This window comes from Monodelphis domestica, chromosome 5, assembly GCF_027887165.1.
Source record: "Monodelphis domestica isolate mMonDom1 chromosome 5, mMonDom1.pri, whole genome shotgun sequence".
NCBI lineage: Eukaryota > Metazoa > Chordata > Mammalia > Didelphimorphia > Didelphidae > Monodelphis > Monodelphis domestica.
In genome coordinates this window covers 265,094,681-265,113,686 of record NC_077231.1, presented here as the reverse complement: position 1 = coordinate 265,113,686, position 19,006 = coordinate 265,094,681, and the positions used below count along the sequence as shown (strand labels likewise).

The 19,006-nt window shown below is 35.4% G+C and overlaps 1 protein-coding gene across 5 annotated transcripts in view; it reads right to left on the bottom strand.

Moving 5' to 3' along the window:
- Positions 1-11,362: 11,362 nt before the first annotated feature.
- NEBL (nebulette) overlaps positions 11,363-19,006 on the bottom strand; it is a 479,586-nt gene continuing 471,942 nt past the window's right edge. For all 5 annotated transcript variants that reach the window (XM_007504894.3, XM_056800135.1, XM_007504893.3 and 2 more), the window contains one exon: positions 11,363-17,148. In XM_007504894.3, coding sequence (XP_007504956.2) covers positions 16,972-17,148 — 177 coding nt within the window. In that variant the 3' untranslated portion in view covers positions 11,363-16,971. The remainder of the gene's footprint in view (positions 17,149-19,006) is intronic.

Sequence of the window (19,006 nt, the reverse complement as noted above, 5' to 3'; positions counted from 1 at the left end):
ACAGTACACAGCTGCCCTCTTGTGTCTCTTTCATATAATTAAATCTATTATGTTTTTTAAAAATGACAAAATTCAATTAGTTAAAAGTTTTGAAAGGTCACCCTCTGTCATCAGTCTTTTGTGTCCATAATTAAAATCCTAAATGGTAGTTTATTGTGCAAAATTTAGAAGTTACAACTATCTCTACTTCAATATGTAAGTATGGTTTTTTGGGATGAGCAATTAAATGTTTATAATATAAAACCATTTTTTCTCTGCTCAGATTTTCCATGAACTAAATCTTTGAAGGCCTCAATGTGACGTTTTAAAAATCTTATACTCATCAATTAATATTTGTTTAGCTCCTGTAGGATTTATGAACTCACACTAAGGTTGAGAGAAGGCTTTCCTCACACTAACATGTGAGCTAAATAGGATAAATATGATTCTAACAATTCAATAGAGGAGGAAACTGAGGTTAAAAGGAGTTAAATGGATCATTTATGATCCTAAAACTAGTAACTATCAATAGATGGAGTCAAATCTAACAAACTATTTTCACATAACCAGCTAGTCACTGTGTAATCCCTATTCCTTTTTGACAGATGTTGAGCATTCTCAACAGTTCTCAACTCTACTCTTGCTTGTCAAATTTGGGCTCTACTCTAATGTCTTTAGACAAGTATCACTAGACCTGGAATCTGCCCACAATTTCCCATATACTCTTTTCTCCCAGATCAATCAGCAACATTATAGTCTGCTATTTAAAAGTTCTTTGGAATCTTGGGAAGAATACTGGGTTGCAATAATGGACAAACTGTCTTATAATTGAGCTTTAAAGAAATGAGCGTGGGCTTGGAGCCTAACTACAGAATCCAGAGTTGTCCAGCTTTATTTGGACACATAACTAGAAAAGTTAGATTAAGAAAAGTAAGATTAAGATTCTGGATTAAATGTCACTGAGATCCCTTCCAACACTAATACTATGATCCCATAACATCTAGGAAGAGATGAAGTTAAAACACATAAGAATGACCCCCTGATTTCAGCAGATAGGAACATATTATAATTTCTTTCAATATAAATTTCCTTTGCAATTCTGTGTATTTTATTATATTTATTTAAAACTTTTTTTCTGAGAAGGGACCCATGAGCTCAACCAGACTTTCAAAGGGGTCCATGACCCACAAAAAAGATCAACCAAAGAATTCCCACTTCTTTTCTCTTGTCTTTTGTGGAAAGGGCATAGGAAGAAGTCAGCAGACCAAAATTCCGATCCAGGTTCAGCTATATACTGATCATATCATCGTAGACCCAGGCTGTTGATCTTTTTATATGAGATTTTTTGTTTTAAATTCTAGGATTTTGAGCTAATTAGAGACATGTCTGACCTCACTACTATTCTGCATCCTACCAATTGGGTTCTTCACAGTTACAAGTATGCAAATCCTCTTTGCATGAATGATGCAGATATTTGTTTTGTTTTGTTTTGTTTTTCCTCTGTGGTAGTCAAAGGTGGCTATGATGAAACTTCACACACACACACACACACACCCATGTCTGCTCCTGAGTCTTAATGTATCATGGACAGCAGCTAGAAATTCCTCATTTTAGAATATGTTCTCAACCAAAATTTGTGGAAAAGAAATAAAAGGAAAATTTAAAAAGGTAAGCCACCCAGAAGCTCAGACAAAGCCAAGTAGAACCCTGAAGAGCATCTTAACAGGAGTTCCACAAGTAGAACCCTGAAGAGCATCTTAATAGGAGTTCCACAAGAGGTTTTGCACTGGGGCCATACAGTAGTTCAGTTCACTATTCTGAAATAAGTTAACATGGAGCAAAGGCTAAATGTAAAAGCAATGGTTTCTGCATTTCTCACCAGAAATACAAGGAGTTCTTTTTATCTTCAACTGTGTAACCTTAAAGAGAAAGGAATATCAACTTGGCAATTTGGCTAGGATTGTTCTGGATACCATCAAGGCTTTTACTGCTCTGAAGGTCATTTTCTATTCATCCTGGGTTCAAGAGGGGCAGCTGTCCTGTGATCACTTTCCTTAATGTTTACAGTTGGCATCTGACTGCATCATTCACTGCCACAAAGTAGTTATTGTGGCATTATAGGATGGTGGAGGATAATTGTAAATATGTGGTAGACCCATTTTTCCATTTTAAGGAAATTTGCAATATGTTAACCAAGAGAGGCGGCATGTACAATGGAAAGACCAGAGCTAGGAGGTAGGAAATCTGGATTCTGTTCCTTCCCCCTTCTCTCCCACTAATTTGCTATGTGACCTCAAGGAAAGAACTTAACCTCTCTCGGTATAAGTTGCCTCATCTGTAAAATGAGACACACTTGCTAGCCTGAAAGCAGGAAGCTGGATGAGATGATATCTTACCATCTCTGATACTAAGTATGATTTTTACTGGAAAATCAGATATACTTCATGACAAACATGTCTCAACTTTGGTGGTATCTGGACCACACATGATATCCAGTGGATTCCATGCTCCATTCCCAATCCTCTGATCAACTAAATTCTCTGATAATTTTGTTTGAACAAAGAAGCTTAGGGTATTTCATAGAATCCTGAGTTTCTATTATTTTACCCCAATTAACACAGACATGAAGAAAAAATCTCAATGTTTTCCAGATGTCCTGGGTTTTAGATGGGCATGGCTTATGAAAGTAGACAAAACCAGGATTTAAAGATGCTGCATTATTTTAGGGAAATACTCAAGATACTTACAATTCATAAAGACAGGTGATACTTCTTTTGCCAAACTCAAGCAGGCTTCATTTTCTGATCTTAAATTTATTTCTTAAAAATTTCAAATTGTTGCTTATCTAAATTTTTAATTCAAATAAAGATATCATTAGGTTTCCAGTGATCCTGTCTTTTAACCTTTCCTATGATCATTTAGCTACCATTCCATTGTGGACTTGGGAAAAAATGAATTCCATAAAATTTGTTACTTGGTTACTCAATTCTCACTGACAACTGCAGATTCCTGGTAAACAAGTTATAGGCACTATATGGATCAATGGCAGGATGTATGATACCATTGGTACAAAGAACTCCACAGTGAAGAAACATCTTCTATCAGTGTAGGAGAAAAGAGGAATGAAGGGATAGATCTAGGATGAGTCAGAGGCAAGACTTGAATGGAAATCTTTTTAGTTTCTAGGCACATTGCCTGTCTTGTAGAATGGTACTCCCTCATCTATAGGGAATGTCGTTCATTAATCCTGATTTTCACATTTTGTCTGTAGTTTGTTATAAGGAAATCACTTTAAAAGACTGATATATATTAATTTAAGATCGCCAAGGAATTCAGCTATGTAATTCCTAAATGAAAATTCAAGTTTGCAGTCAATCTTTTATGGAGTTTAATTACAATAGGAGGAAGAAAGGAATTAGAGATAGAGAGAGAGAAAAAGGGAGAGAAAGGAATAGGGCTTAAATACCCCTTCTGTTTAGGCTGGGCCAAAAGGCCCAAGCCCTTAGATAGCTGGGGCAAAGAAAAGAGATCAGTCCCTATTACTCACGTGACCAAAATGGAGAAACAGTCTCAGGGGCCCCCACCTTCAGCTTCCTTCAGAGCAAGCTTCTCAGAGTACACTCAAACCACACCGACCAACTACTCCACCCTCCCTGGAGTCTCCCGACCCCCTATCTTTAAGGAAACCCTCCAAGTTGCCTCCCCTCAGTCCTCACATCTACCAATCACCTGTCCATCAATTTCCCTGTGCCAATGGAGGCTCTAGCTTAACCCAGGACTGCCCAGAGGCTTTGCACATGTCTGTTGAAGGTCATATTTTCAAATGATTAAATCTTTGCTCCTTTGCTACAGCCCTTTCTAAATCCTGCTAACCTGAGTAGGGTAGAGATTGGAATAATTAAATTTTGATCTAGGCTGCAGCCCTTACTCAATCCTGTTAGGACTGAATAGGGTGGAGATTTATTCCAAGTATCTCCATTGTATCAATTCTAAAATCAATCATGATTCAAAGAAATTCCTGTTCTATGCTTAAGCATAGGTCAAAGTCCTTTCCATTGTTCAGCAAAGGGTTTCTGTCCTAAAGTAATCTGAAAAAGGGAAGAGAAGGAACCTCCCATGCCAATGGGGTTCCCATTCCAATAGACTATCAGTAAGAAATTTTCCAAGTATGAAATATCCCAATGGTGAAATTTCCAACATTTATAAGTCTAAGGAATTTTGAGGTTTACAAGTTGAAGTTAAGTAGTAGAAGAACAATTAAGAAAGGAAGGGAAATAGTTCAAACATATGTGGAAGTTTAAAAAGAAACAATCTATCCGGTCAGTCATGTCACATTTGGTTATCTTGACTTATAGGGCTAATGAGGAGTATAGAGAAAATACCATCATAAAAATAAATGGCGTATATGTGCCACTTGTCAACATCTGTTGACAAGAATGTAAAGAAATGTTGCCAAGAACTTAACAAAAGCATCCAAATAAAGTCAATAATATAGCTTCAGATTCATCACCAAATATCAAGGTATATTATTGATACATTAAAGAGGAAAGTAATAAAAATATTGTAAAATATCGCTATAGGTTAATAAATGAAAAAGGCTTTGAGTTACTTCAGAAGTCTTGTGTTTTTATATCATGGATACAGGGCATGAGGGAGCTCTAAAAATTAAGGATTTTAAACATCTCACATGTCTATGATGGCAGAAACAAAATGTGAACAACTTTTGTAGCATCTTACAGGGGAAGAAATATCAGATTCAGAGTTAGAGGACCTGGGTTTGAATTTTGGCTCTGATACTACCTATATGACATGGGACAGGTCACAACTCTTTTTAGAGATGTGTTAGTAAAGGGAAAAAGAGGCAAGATATTAACTTTATGAGTGACAGTTTGAATAAAGACATGTTTTCTTAGACTAAAGCAAACTGGATATGTTTGCAGGCTGAGGAGTTGGACCTGGGAGAGAGAGAAAGACAGACAGGTAGAAAGACAGATTGACAGAAACAGAGACAGAGAGACAGAGATAGAGACACAGAGATTGAAGTGAAAGGAATGACTGCAGAAACAGTCACATAGGAGACCAGAGGTAATGAGGGTAAAGATGCAGATAGAAGGATTAGCTTTGGCCATTCCAAGGGCCAAAACATCCTAAACCTGAAGAGATGAAAAAGACTGAAAGGTTGATAATAACAGCTTGTATTTTTATAGAACTTTACAGTTTGCAAAGTTCTTTTCACATGTAATTTCATTTGATCCTCACAAATCTGTTAATGAAAAAAATCAATGTTTACTATGTGTCAAGTATATATATATATACATAGATATAGATAGATATGTACACACACACACACACACACACACATATATATATATATATATATATATATATATATATATATATATATATATATATATATATATCCTGGAGAGACAAATGGAAAAAAAGCACAAAGAACCCCTACTTTCAAGAGTCTTAGATGCTAATGGAGGAGACAACTTACAAAGGAAAGAGCTGTCCAGAGAAGGGCAGTTTCATTCTGAAAGTTACAGAGATGGCAAATGGTACATTAGGGGAGTAAATTAACACACCCCATCTAGAAGCAAAGGAATAAATCATGATTCAAGGCTATGGACCTGGAAGAAGTTAGGAGTCTTAATGAAAAGTGATGGGTGATATAAGAGCCAGGAGTAAAGCAGAGCATTAGCTGAGACTATTCTTGAAATTGTAGTCTGGAAAACCCAGTTACAAACAAATAGAATGAAGCCAGTGTGCTCCTTTCTCTAGAGCAATGGGACTTCTGGCAAGCGAATATAAGAGATTGCCAGAAACTCAGAAACAAAATAAAGAATGGCTGAAACTTCTTGAAATAGCAGTGTGGGAAAAGTAGTCATGAAATAGAAGAGCAGGGTCACATGGAAGGCAGGTGCTATTATTTCATTATTTTAGAAATGAAAAAACTGAGATTCAAAGAGGTTAAATTATTTACCTCCAATTGCACAGCTAGTGAGAGTCTGAGAGATGATTCCAGTCCCTGACTTCCTGAGTGACAGTTTGTCTGCTATGCCGTGCTGAATGGAGTTGAAGGAATTTATGCTGTTTGAAATCAGAGAATCTGGGTTCAAATCTAGGCTTTTTAACCTGACTTCCTGTGATCTTGGGCAAACAAAATGAGGGGGGAAAGCCCAACCAAATAAATGCACTCTAAATTCCCTTGAAGCTCTAAATCCAGGATCCTATGATCCTTACTTCAGATTCAAATCTTCAAAAAAATCTTCAAAAAAGTTCAAATTCTGATGACAAGGTCATTCAGATCCAATCTAGGTTGCATTTCAGAGGTTGCTGTTGTTCTGAGACTCCACCTGATCACCCTAGGGGCAAATTTAAGAGTCTCAAGAAAAATGCCTGGGATTTAATCTATTAAAAACAAACCAGGAGATTTGAATAGCTGGGTGGGAAGGTGCCAAGAAGGGAAGAAAGGAGAGTATCAATTCTTATTGGGTTCTAATCTCCCTGAAATCTAACCTTATAGTCTCTGAACTGATTTGATTGACTTTCTAAAATCAGTGTCTGGTCACAGGTCACCTGTGTCCCCACTGCACATCTTTTATTATTACCACAATCCCCCGCTGCATTTGAAACTACATATGTGTGTGTGTGTTTATTTATTTATTTGTTGGTTGGTATTCTTTGCCTTCTTACCAAGGCTACCACACAGTCTAGTCCACAAGAGGATATTTTTCTAAGATCAATCCACAATGGAAAACATCTAAATTTAGAAATAACATACATACAAAGGTATGGTTGTCTAAATCCATATAAAATACTTTGATATAGGTCCAGGAATTGCTAATTAATTGGTTAATATTAAATGAATAGATGTGTCCCCCTTCCATAATATAAAATTAATCTACCTGAGCACTCCTGGTAGGATCTATTCAGACACTACAATCCTACACTCTCTTAGGCAATCAGGAATTTTCCCTTCCTGAGATCTGGAGGCTGAAACAATACCTTTCTATTTAATGAGTATATAAATGACTATACTACAAAATTCATACATTTTAAATTACAAAAAAGCTTAGAGATCACTAGTCTAACCCTCTCATTCAAAAGTTGTCTTCTGTAACATTTTGCTAATAAAAATATGACCTTGTGACAGTTGTAGATATATCATTTATCTTTTATCTGCCAACCTGTTAACAGGTAAGTGATTGCATTCCAGCCAAGCTGAATATGTTTTCTAAACTCATAAAATTTATTAATCTCTAAATTTATCTGATTTTGACAACTTCTTATATTTTGTACTGGAATAGGTTTGAAGCAACAAGCCTGATGAGACTCTTTTAATTTGTCAGTAAAAGCAATTGTGAGTAGCCTTTGAAGATTAACAATATTCTGTTGCTGATGGGAAAACCCCCACAAACCTCTGTTCTTTCCATAGTGCTATATTTATAGCAAATAGAAACCTATCTAGAATTCATCCTAGGTTTAAAAAAAATACAAACTTTTCCATCAGTATGATGCTTTTGTCCTTCATCAAAAAGAGAGAAGGGACATGCCTTTAATAAAGGAAATCTGAAATATGTTATACCCAAACTTTGTGATGCTTATGTGCAAAATAGTTTATCTAGTCAATGTCATGTCTTCTTTAAATTTATGCTACCCTACTAAAGCTTTTAAGAAATCAAGTCTTATGTGTGTATAAAGATTAAAAAAAAAAAAGTGCTATGCGTGGCCCATTGTGTTATCAGCATCCCTTATAGGAATTTTATAGCCCCTGAAAATGTAAATCATCAGTCAATTTGTCTTGCTCTATAAGCAAGGTGCTTGAAAAGTTTGAGATGAACCTTTTTAATGGCTTTGATCATTATCTGTACATAGTGAAAGACTAATGTTATTGTGGCTACCCACACCATTTGGGTTCTTTACTACCTATGTCAGTCATTGTATTGATTTCATTATATCATTGTCAAATAGATCATGTCACTCACCCATCTCAAACCTACCTTCTTACCTTTCTTGGTTAGGAGTATTCCCTTAGAGCATTACTTTTCATTTGTAGGAGAAAATGAGCAATAGGGTTCTAAAGATTTTATATTGCAACAAACCAGGCTCTCACCTTTTCAGCTGCCCAGGATACATCAGTGTGGTACCCAAAACTTCTTTTGAAAGAAAAGTCTCCTCCCCATTATGTTGCTCAATGGGGCCCAAAATGGCAGGAGGGAGACTTTTTGCTGAGAGATTGCAATAAAATATCTTAGAGCAGGGCTTCTTAACCTTCTTTGTGTCATGGAAATCTTTGGCAGTATGGTAAAGATTATAGATCCTTTCAAGTATAGACACATATATACATGTGTGCATATTATATATATATATATCCCTATATGTGCATATATATGTACATATGTGTATGTTAAAAGTAGTAAAGGAAAGGCTAAGTTTAAGTTGGAGTTTGGTGAAAATAAAGGTTTGATTTTTTCTTCCATTCAAATTCATGAGTCTCCTGAAATCTACCCAACAGATGTTTGTGGTTCCATAGACCTCCTGTTAAGAATTCCTTCTATAGAATAGAGAAGTGGGTTATGGATTTAAAGTGATAATTTTATCAGTATATTTCCAAATATATTTGAGTAAAACTGCGTGTATTTCTAGATTGTTTGCCAAAGAAGTTTTCCTACCTCATATATTTACAAGGCAACACATAAATATTATATGCACTTCTAGGTTCATACATTAGAGATGGATTGGACTTTAGAAGTCAATGAATTAAGTTCCTCATTTTACAGATGTGAAAACTGTAGCCCAGGGAAGTAAGTGACTTGCCCAAGCTGGGATTTTCCCCCTAGGGTTGCTGACTCTAAGTACCATATGTTTTTCCACTGTACCATGCTGTTTCTAAAAAAAAAACACATTTAGAAACAATCACATGAATTTCCTACACTCTATAAAATAATCTGTTTGCCAGGCAATTAAAAAAACAATCATAAAGGATAAATTCATTCCATGTTAAAGAAACTCGAAGCTAACATTCAAAGGTTAAAAAATATATTTGGGGGCAGCTGGGTAGCTCAGTGGATTGAGAGCTAGCCCTAGAGATGGGAGGTCCTAGGTTCAAATCTGGCCTCAGACACTTCCCAGCTGTGTGATCCTGGGCAAGTCACTTGACCCCCATTGCCTAGCTGCCTTGGAGCCAATACACAGTATTGACTCCAAGAAGGAAGGTAAGGGTTTTAAAATATATATATATATATATATATATATATTCATTATCTTTTGGAGGAGTTCTGTGATTTCATTGGCTTAGAGCATTCCCAGGTTAGAAATTCCTTCTATAAGCCAACATATGTTCAACTTCAAATTTTAGAAAATGGCCTCATTTAATTAGGGTTTTCTAAATATGTACTTCTAACATCTCTGAGTTCAATAATACACTGAAATTGTTGGGAATGCCACAAGATCTAGGATCAAGGGAAAATATGCAGAGGTTAAAAATATAACTTTAGTTGACATTAAAGGGAGAAAGGAATCAGCATTGTCAGTTGAGAAAACCTTCTGCTGATTGCCAAATTAGGGATGTAGAAAAGCCCCCTACTATCTGTGATGAAAAAGCTAAGGCATACATTTCACCAAGTCCCTTATCTGAGCTTCCTCATCTCTCTTTCATGTCTACTTGGACTAAAAAAGAAACTAAGAGGAGGTGGAGAGTGAGATGCCGGGTAGAAATATGAAACTAGCATCTCAGAAGCTCTGTTCTCATATTGATTTTCTCACTCTTTAAATTCATACTTTCAGGTTTTCAACTATGCCCAGTTCACTCCCAAATAATATTTAGCATGATAGACAAAGGTCTGAACATTTTCCCGAGGACAGCAAAAGATTTGTAAAGTTAGCATGTGGCCTATATTCAATTTTGGGCAGTCACATAAATCAGCTTTAGACCCTTCTGTGTAGAAACACTAGATATTACATTACACAGAAAAGAAAATGTAGGTTTTAAACAGGGAAAAAAAATAGAATTTTGACATATTTAATCCCTTGGCAAACATAAGATTTTAATAGGAAAGGGTGGTTTCTGGTAGGTTATTTATGTAACTCACTTTTCAAGTTTTTTGATATAATAAAAGTTAAGATATATTGAACTTTCAAACAAATATTGATTTTTCTTAATAATCTATAAAAAATTAACCTAACTACATCATGTCACTCAGTTATCTTTGCTGCAGAAAATAGAAGATATCCATGTTGAAAAATATAGCAGAAAGTAAGGGGCTGCAAAAAAAAATATATCATCCTCCAATAAAATATTATTTTATACAATGATTATATCAACATCAGTATTTTTGAGCACTGGTGCCAAATTAAAGCATTAATTATTTACCATATAAGACAACTAAGTTTTATATTCTAAAATCATACAATGAAATTTAAGAATTATACTTAGAGATTTATGTGAAAAGTTCATCAGTTCAGTAATCTAAAGATTATAGAATAGTATATTGAAATGTGGAGGGGACTGTAAATACTATCTAGTCCAAGTCCCTCATTTTATAGATTCAGAAAATGAGGCTCAGAAACTTTAAGTGATTTGCCCAAGCTCACACAATAAAGGGAAGAAATGACGTTTGAACCCAGGTCTGCTGACTTCAAATTCAAATTTCACTCTAGTTTATCACATTGCCTTGAGTTATACACTACCAAATAAAAATTCAGTGAAGTCATGGTAAATTTATGAGTAAAAGTTTTCTAAGGACTAATTTTATTTTCTAAATATAGAGAAATTAGAAAAACAATAATGTCCTATCTGACAAATAAGATACCACAAAATAAATGTATCATAGTATCACCCATTCATGTCTAACCTGTGCTTTCTCTTCATTGTAAATTTGTTTCATCCTTAAAGAAATGCTAAAAATTAAAAGCTGAACTATAAAGCGAAAATAACACTATATTAACAATGCAATTAGATTAATTCTCATGGAACATTAGGAAAATCAGTTTTAGTTTGAAAGTTCAATATATCTGATTTTTTATTATATCAAAAAGCTTGCAAGTTTCTAAAAATTAAAAGCTGAATTATTCATTTGAACTGGTAACTAAAGACTGAAACAAAAGTAACATCACTATGTACAATAGTGCATTTCTGTAGCCATTACTGATGTAAAGAGATAGCACAGTCATTCCTTATTCCTGCCTCTTAATAGGGAAAGACCTTTTAGATCATTGACAAGTGTTAAGTGCACCCACCACTGGTATGCTTGGGCTGTATATGAGTCATTGTGGCCAACTCTTGTACCCTATTACCGGTTTTTATAGCCTGATGTTGTATTCAACCTAAGAAACCATTATCTTGTCTCCCGATGCGACAGTCAAGCAGTAGACCCCATTTCATCAATACCCGCATTTATTTAAGCAAACCAAGTGTGTAGGGATGGAAAATTAATGATTTTTATAAAGTTTCACAAATACAGAATGGAGAAAAGAACATCCATACCCTGAAGGGAGGGCATTTTTACACACATTTCTATTTGAGGAAAACACTCAAAGTGAGCAAGCTGGAGCTATAGCAGGTGTACATCACTGGGCAATCTCATTTTAACAATCCATCAACCAAACCAAATGAACTAAACTCATCCTAATGATGACAGTTGCATTGAAGAGTGACTTCGGTGACCAGGATGAACATATATGATGTGAGACTCAACCATTTTTTCAATGGCATTGCTTGTTATGCAGGGAAAAATATCATATTACATTTACTGTGACATCAAATGAAATGTGATCTAGTTTGCATAGGTTAGTATTTAGGGTAGAATCATGTTGTAGTCCACCAAAGCTTCAAGATTCACAGTGTAAAGGGAAAAGAACATGAATTAAAGCATTTCTACTAAAATATATATTTAATAGCTGGTGTTAACAATCTGCATAACAAAAGCCAAATTATGCCAATGTGTGACATCATCCCGTAAGCCCCTCCATTCTAAAAACAGTATGTTTGCTTAATGGCATGCCATTTGAGCAAATACACTTTTGCAAAAAAAGCAGAATAACAAACTCAAATTCTACATACTTTGAATCAAATATAAGCCAAACTGCCCAGTGGTTCATTTTTACCATTTTTTTTAATGTCACATGGCAAAAACCAACAGCTTAGAGTTTCTACATCATGTCAACAGTACATTCAGTGCTATTTTCTGATGGTCCAACAACCTGTCCAGTGCAATAGCCAAGCACATGATTGTCATGCAATAACCTTTCATTTTCCAACACAATTCATTCTCAACAGCAAATGGATTACAACTTAAGTCTAATATGCAAACTTTACATCGTATATCAGACACAAAAAAGCATATGAAATCCCCACAAATATGCTGAAGTGAATCAGAGAGTCTGAGGGGCAACAGATGGCCCTGAGGCTTCTTCCAGACTTGTGGTGTAGAGTTCCTGTAGTCTAAAGCATCTTGGAATAATTGCTAGAGCTTATCTAAAGTCTTAGCTTTTTAGATCACCAGTAGATTGCAATTGCCTGCAAAGAGCCCTGAAGGGCATAGAGTACTTCAAAGAGCTACTTTCATTTAGCATTTTAACCTAATTTATATGTTTTACTACTAAGACAGTATTTAACTAAAGTTTTTTTTGTTTCCATATTTCATGTTACTCAGGACAGCCATAGTATAGCAACTTTTATAGGTCTACTTATCTACAGGTTTTAGATTTTCAGAGTCAAAGAGCTGAATGAGCAATGAACTCATAATACAGTTTTCATCTCTTGTAGTTCATTCTGCCAAATATGTGTGCCTCGTAATTCTTTTGTATAGGAGACACTTAAAATCCCTAACCCCACATTTAACCCTTGAGGTATTAAGAAGTACTAAAGGAACTCTCAAGGAACAGATGAAAAAGTTTTAAAATTCCCGTTCATTTTTTGTGAGTTTGAATCTTCGGTAAGTGAAATGTAATCGGTTATTAATTCCAATATGATCTGATGGCAAAGAGAGCTCTTCTTTCTCCAGAGCTTCCCCTTTCTAAAACAAGAATCACGTAGGATATGAGCATTTCTGTAGAACTGGCGATAGAAGCTTGCTTGGTTTTCTTTCAAAGGCCATGTGAACAATGGGGGTAATCAACAAGGCACCCATTTTATGAAATATATAATAACACCTTATTTACTCTCTCCATGTTTACACATGTGTGCTTTTACAGGAAACACACATTTTAATTATCTTTGTATTTAGAACATTCTACTGGAGGTGAATAAACCTGAAACAGAGGGGCAACTTTATTCATTCCGTTGCCTCTTTGAGAAGAGACTTCTCCCAATCTTTGAAATGCATTGAAGCACAACAGAGAGTAGTTGTCTGTGGTAAAAACAGGCAAAATAATACACTTTTTTTCAGGCTTTTCACTTCAGTTAATTGGTGAGAAAAGCAAAGACACAGGTTGAGTATTGCCCTGCTAAAACAGCAGATCTACACAAGGTGATTCTGAGAATTGTGCTTACACACTTTTGTGTGTTCTGCTAAGCTCAGTGGGACATGAGATATGGATCCCAACACTGCAAACTGGATTATGCTGCTAATTAGAGTTGATGATAACAAGATGACAAAGAAGAATTCATTTTGCCATAGGTTAAAAATAGAAAGCTTTCCTAGATAAGAATCAGTAAAAACGTGTACTACAAAACCTTACTTACAGCAGAAGAAATATTTCCTTATTAACATCATACTCAAGAGAAAAATGATTCACACACAGTTTGGGATTTTGTTGTTGTTCTTGGGAACCTTTAAAAATGGATCCAACTGGTCCAGTTGCTTTTATCAGTCTTGAAAACATCCCAAGATTAGAAAGGTAAGGACATTCACCCCTTCTATTTTGGGTATGATGTCGTCTTCTTTAACTCAATAAAATAGATACTTTATGCTTAACTTTGCTCTTTGCTGTCAATGTTTTATATGAGAGAGAGAAAGAGAGAGAGGGGGGGAGAGGGAGAGAGAGAGGGGAGAGAGAGAGACAGAGAGAGAGAGAGAGAGAGAGAGAGAGAGAGAGAGAGAGAGAGAGAGAGAGAGAGAGAGAGAGAGAGAGAGAGAGAGAACAGAGAGAGAAACAGAGAGAGATGTTGCCAAGCAGGATTAGGATGGAAGGAAGGTGGTGGTGCCAGGAGGAGGGTTAATGAGTATTCATTTAAGAAAACAAAGAATGTACTTTTAAAAAAATCATGACTGTAGAAATAGTGCTTTGGTGTAAGACTTCTCTGTAATCAGTGTTCTTCCTGCTTCAGAGATACTTTATGTGCCATTGAGATTTTGTAACCATGATAAACAACAATGAATTGTCATCTTCAAAGTACACAGTATTTTGCTCTGCCTCATCTATATCACTGGCAATTACCAGTCCTGATGCTTGCCCCTTAATTACTGCTTGTTGATACTACATGAAGCATAAGGATCTTGATTGATGTCCAGCTCTTAAGTAAAGGTCAGAAGCAGAACACAGCATCTATGTGAATACATATCTGTTGATGTAGGTCTTTACAATTTCCAAATTTGAGATTTGAAATTGCAGATTAAATATAAAATACCAAGTAGCCATTTTGTATTCATTTGTAGCCTTGATTCTAATGATCACTTAAAGTCAGTTTTCCACCAGCATCCTACATGTGAGTTTGTAAAACTTAAAGCCTTCTTATGCTTAGTCTGAAATTACACTCAGCAAATTTTTTTAACATCACAGAAGATGGTCTATCTTGTGCTTTGGGTCTTACAAATTTATTTTTAAATCAAATAAAAGTAAAGAGGCTTATTGCCTTTAGATTATTTTTCAAAGTACATTTTTTCAATTCTATTACCAGTTTGAGGCTTTCCTTTGTCTCTACCTGAGTAATTCCCCACCACCCAAGGCAACTGATTAATTGCACTGATTCAGGTAAAAATTTTCCAAGTCAATGCCAAAAAAAGGCAAATCCCTTATTTGGTGATGTTATTATCATCTCAAACAGACTAGACTGACTGAAATGTTCACTTTTCAAGCCTAATTGATGCCATGTAGACATGATTTGATCGTAATATAGCTTACTGGCTTTCTTAACTCTCCCCCTCCTCAAAAGAGACAATATAGACTTTCAAAGGTATAAAATCTCAACAGACAATTAACTTTGGCCCCATAACATTTTCAGTTACAAGACTTTTTTCATGCTTATTGTCACTTTAAGTTCTTCGAGATAGTCTATGCTACAGATATCCTGCTAAATATTATAAATTTTACTAAATGCTTGGAGAGTTAAAAAAAGTAAGGTATTAAGCAAAGCCTTGCACTGGTGCAAAGAATACAGACGTTCTTTCTGCATATTCTCACTGCAGATGACAATAAGCTACGTAATCAGAAAAAATATATATATATAGGTGTATCCACACCTTGGCTATTTCCTCCATTCACCTTTTGGCTTCATGTCCCAAGTATGACACTGTGACTTCACAGCTAAGAGTGGTACTAATTTGATGGAAATCTCTGCTCATTCTGTGTAGTAAAAAAAATCTAACTTCACAATCATTCCTCAGCCAGTGAGCAATTCATTGTGTCTGTGCTGAATGAATGAATCTCCTATTTTACATACACACAGAGAATTAGGTCTAGAGGAGATATAATACAAAGTGGAAAGAGAATCCTTAATATAACCAGTTTAGGTGGTTGAATTTCCATCCAGGAACCAAATGAGAAACCACCCATTCATTATGCTCTATCCATTAACATTCTTATACTCTTTCCATTACCTTTTTCTTTGCAATTTTCAATATTTTTCATTCAAATTCAACTTTTCACCAGATCCTATTTGTTTCTTAATATAGAAGCATTGTCAGTGAAAGCTGCTCAAGGAATACCTAAATTATTTATTTACTAGAATATAAATCTATTTCCTAAGGTTGTAACTCCTTCAAAATTAGAATATAGAACAGCAGAAGAATCTCAAGCAACTTTTTAAAATGTATTTTTTTCTGATGAGCTGGCAAATAGCAGGGTTTTTTTAATCAACTATGTACTTGACTGTTATGACAGGAATAAGCATGGTTATGGGCTATGCAGTGCTGCTTGCTGCATATGGTACATAAGCTCAAGCCTGCCTGGGGTAATCAGGGTAAAAGAGGGAAGTAAAATAGGCAGCATTTGAATTTAGGCTTTTGTAGAGTAGCTATGGAGAGTTATTTCACCCTGGCATTTTATGAGGCCAAGAAAATATTATATTTCTTTCCCTGAATTAGATTTAGAGGATAAGTAATGGAAATCAAAAAGGAAGTCTTAACCACTTGGCCCTATCAAATGTAAGTGGAGGAATGGGGCACACCTGGGAATGCATATGGATAGCACAGACACCATTGTGCCGAGAAATCTGGGAATCTTTTACTGTGAGCAAAACTTACTTTTATCTCTAAGGCGACTGGATAAGACAAAGTGTTTTCAACCAGCCTATTCTCTGCCAGTCCTTAAAAATGTGCACCTGGATGATTAAACTTAGAATTGGTACCTGCCTCAGGAGTCTAAATTTAAACAGTGAAGATTACTGGATGAGCTATTATTATATTAATGGACTGGATCTCTCATGATTCTAGTGACATTTCAGAGATTCAGAGTGACAGCTAAGACATTGCCTTTACTTGTCCGAGTTGAGGGAGAAGCAAAGTCTCTTTTCAAAACCAGAAAAGCACATTTTACTCAAAATTTCAGGAGCCAATCAGAAGAAACCATTAACACAATTACCAGCACTAGTTATCCAGTCACAGTTAACTTGGTTGGTTTTTAGAAGGACTGAATCTACTGCTGCTTTTGGCTGAAAGCTCATCCTTTCTTCCTGGGACCTGTGTGTCTGCTTTTCATTTTAAGGACTGACTCATCTCAGTGATAAAATAGCTAATAAGTGGTCTTAAAAGTATCTTCCATCTTTTTAAAAAGGTTAGGTTTTAGAATACATCAGAATGAAGCTCAAAGGGGAAGGAGAAGAAAGAATTAGTTAACAAACTCAATGTAATTGGCTGGAAGCATTCCAGTTTTCCCAGTTCTCTGCACAGTGCCATACATCCATCCATCATCAATGGGTTGCACATTGACAATATAGTCACCATCCCTGAAGGAAACTTCGTCTTCATCTTGAGCACTGTAATCATACATTGCTCGGTAGGTCCTCTGTTAATGGAAAAGAAAGAATTTCTCTGAGTACGAAGGGTCAGAATCATAAATGGTTAAAGCAAAACACTTTGAAGCCAAGAAGCAGTTCTAGTTCAAATATTAGCTGGACTTACACATTCAAGAGACCACAGACGAGTCACTTTATCTTTTTGGGAGTCAGTTTCCTTATCCATAAAATTAGGATCATAAAAAGGTCCCACCTTACAGAGTTGTCGTCCAATGAAATTTTATACATATGTATACACAAACTTTTCACTAAATACACTTCAATGGCTTAAAAAAGTTTGAAAACCTTGGGGATGCCATATAAATAAATATATATATATATATATATATATATATATATACAGTGCTTTATAAGTTTTAATGCACTATATTAATACTAGTTATTTTTCTTTACTAAGCAATATATCAGGACTTCCAAAGTCCAGTGATTTCACCAATGGGTACGTTACTCTCACCCCACCTTTATTTCTCAACACCTTTAGTAGATGGTCTTCATCAGTTGCTAAGACCATCAAAAGGCATCTCCTCTTTCTCAGGACCACAGGTCACTATCAGGCTTGCATTTAAAGGTTTGCTTTTTTTCTGGCTCCAAAGAACCTACCAAAGCTTGCTCTTTGATTGTATAATTTTGGCAAATGGAGGATCATCTCTCATATTAACACTTTCCCTGAAAATAGCCCATTTTATTGGAAGTTCCTTCTGTAAGATCACTATCATATCCTCATTCGTACTAATAATAACCAACATACATAGAACTTTAAAGCTTAAAAACATGATCTCCCATTAGCTTCATTATGATCTGCAAATTAGATGCTACAGCTATGATCCTTACATTTTACAGATAAGGAAATTGAGATTTCACCAAGTTGATTTCTCTAAGGTCACATCTACAGAGCATAGGTATCACAGTTAAAATCGGAACCTAGAAGACTTTCCTGTCTCCAAATCTAGTACTTTATTTAGTATGCCACACTGCATCTCTAATGATATCTAAACAAACCCAGAAAGAAAGTACTCTGAGGAGTAGTTTGAGGTAGAACTATTTCTGTGTCAGACCAAGCCAGAAAGTAAGTACATACTTGCAGACTCAGCACCTGGCAAACTTGACATTACCTTGGGGCACTATCATGATTTTTTACTAGTGTCAGGCTGAAAAGTTATAAAAGAAAGTACAGAACCAGATTTCAATTCAGCAAGCATTGACTGGCACGTTACAAGGTGCCAAGCATGATGCTACAGGCTAAAGATTTAAAGACTATAGGAGATGATCTAAACTCAACTGCCAGCTTAATAAAATATGAATTCAGAATGGGTGAGCCAGAAGTTCTTCTTCTTAAGATATGCATATTCTCCCCAAATATAAAAGGAAATAAATTCTATCCCATTCCCAAATGAGATAATATAAAGTGCTTTGTGAACCTTAATATAATTAGAATTATATATTATTGTTACTATTATCATAGTATATATTATTATATTAGTTATTATAAATATATAATATAAATACATTATTAAAATATATTATACTAATATATATTATAATATTATAATGTATTAATTCAGATAACATTTGTGGGGCTAGAAAATAATTTTATATTCAGGGCTGTCTCTGCCATTAGAGGATTGAGCTTTGCCTCAAAATTTATCTACACTGTACTCATTACGGCCATTAGTGGTGCTTACAGACTGTGAGGGATCATAAAATCATAGATCAGCAGTGAGAGGGACTTCAGCGGGCACCAAGTCCAATGGAGCCTTGAACAGACATTCCCTCTATAGTACCTGCTTCAGGACCATACTTACTGCCTCCCAAAGGGTACCATTTTGGTTTTGGTTAGATGCTTTGTTT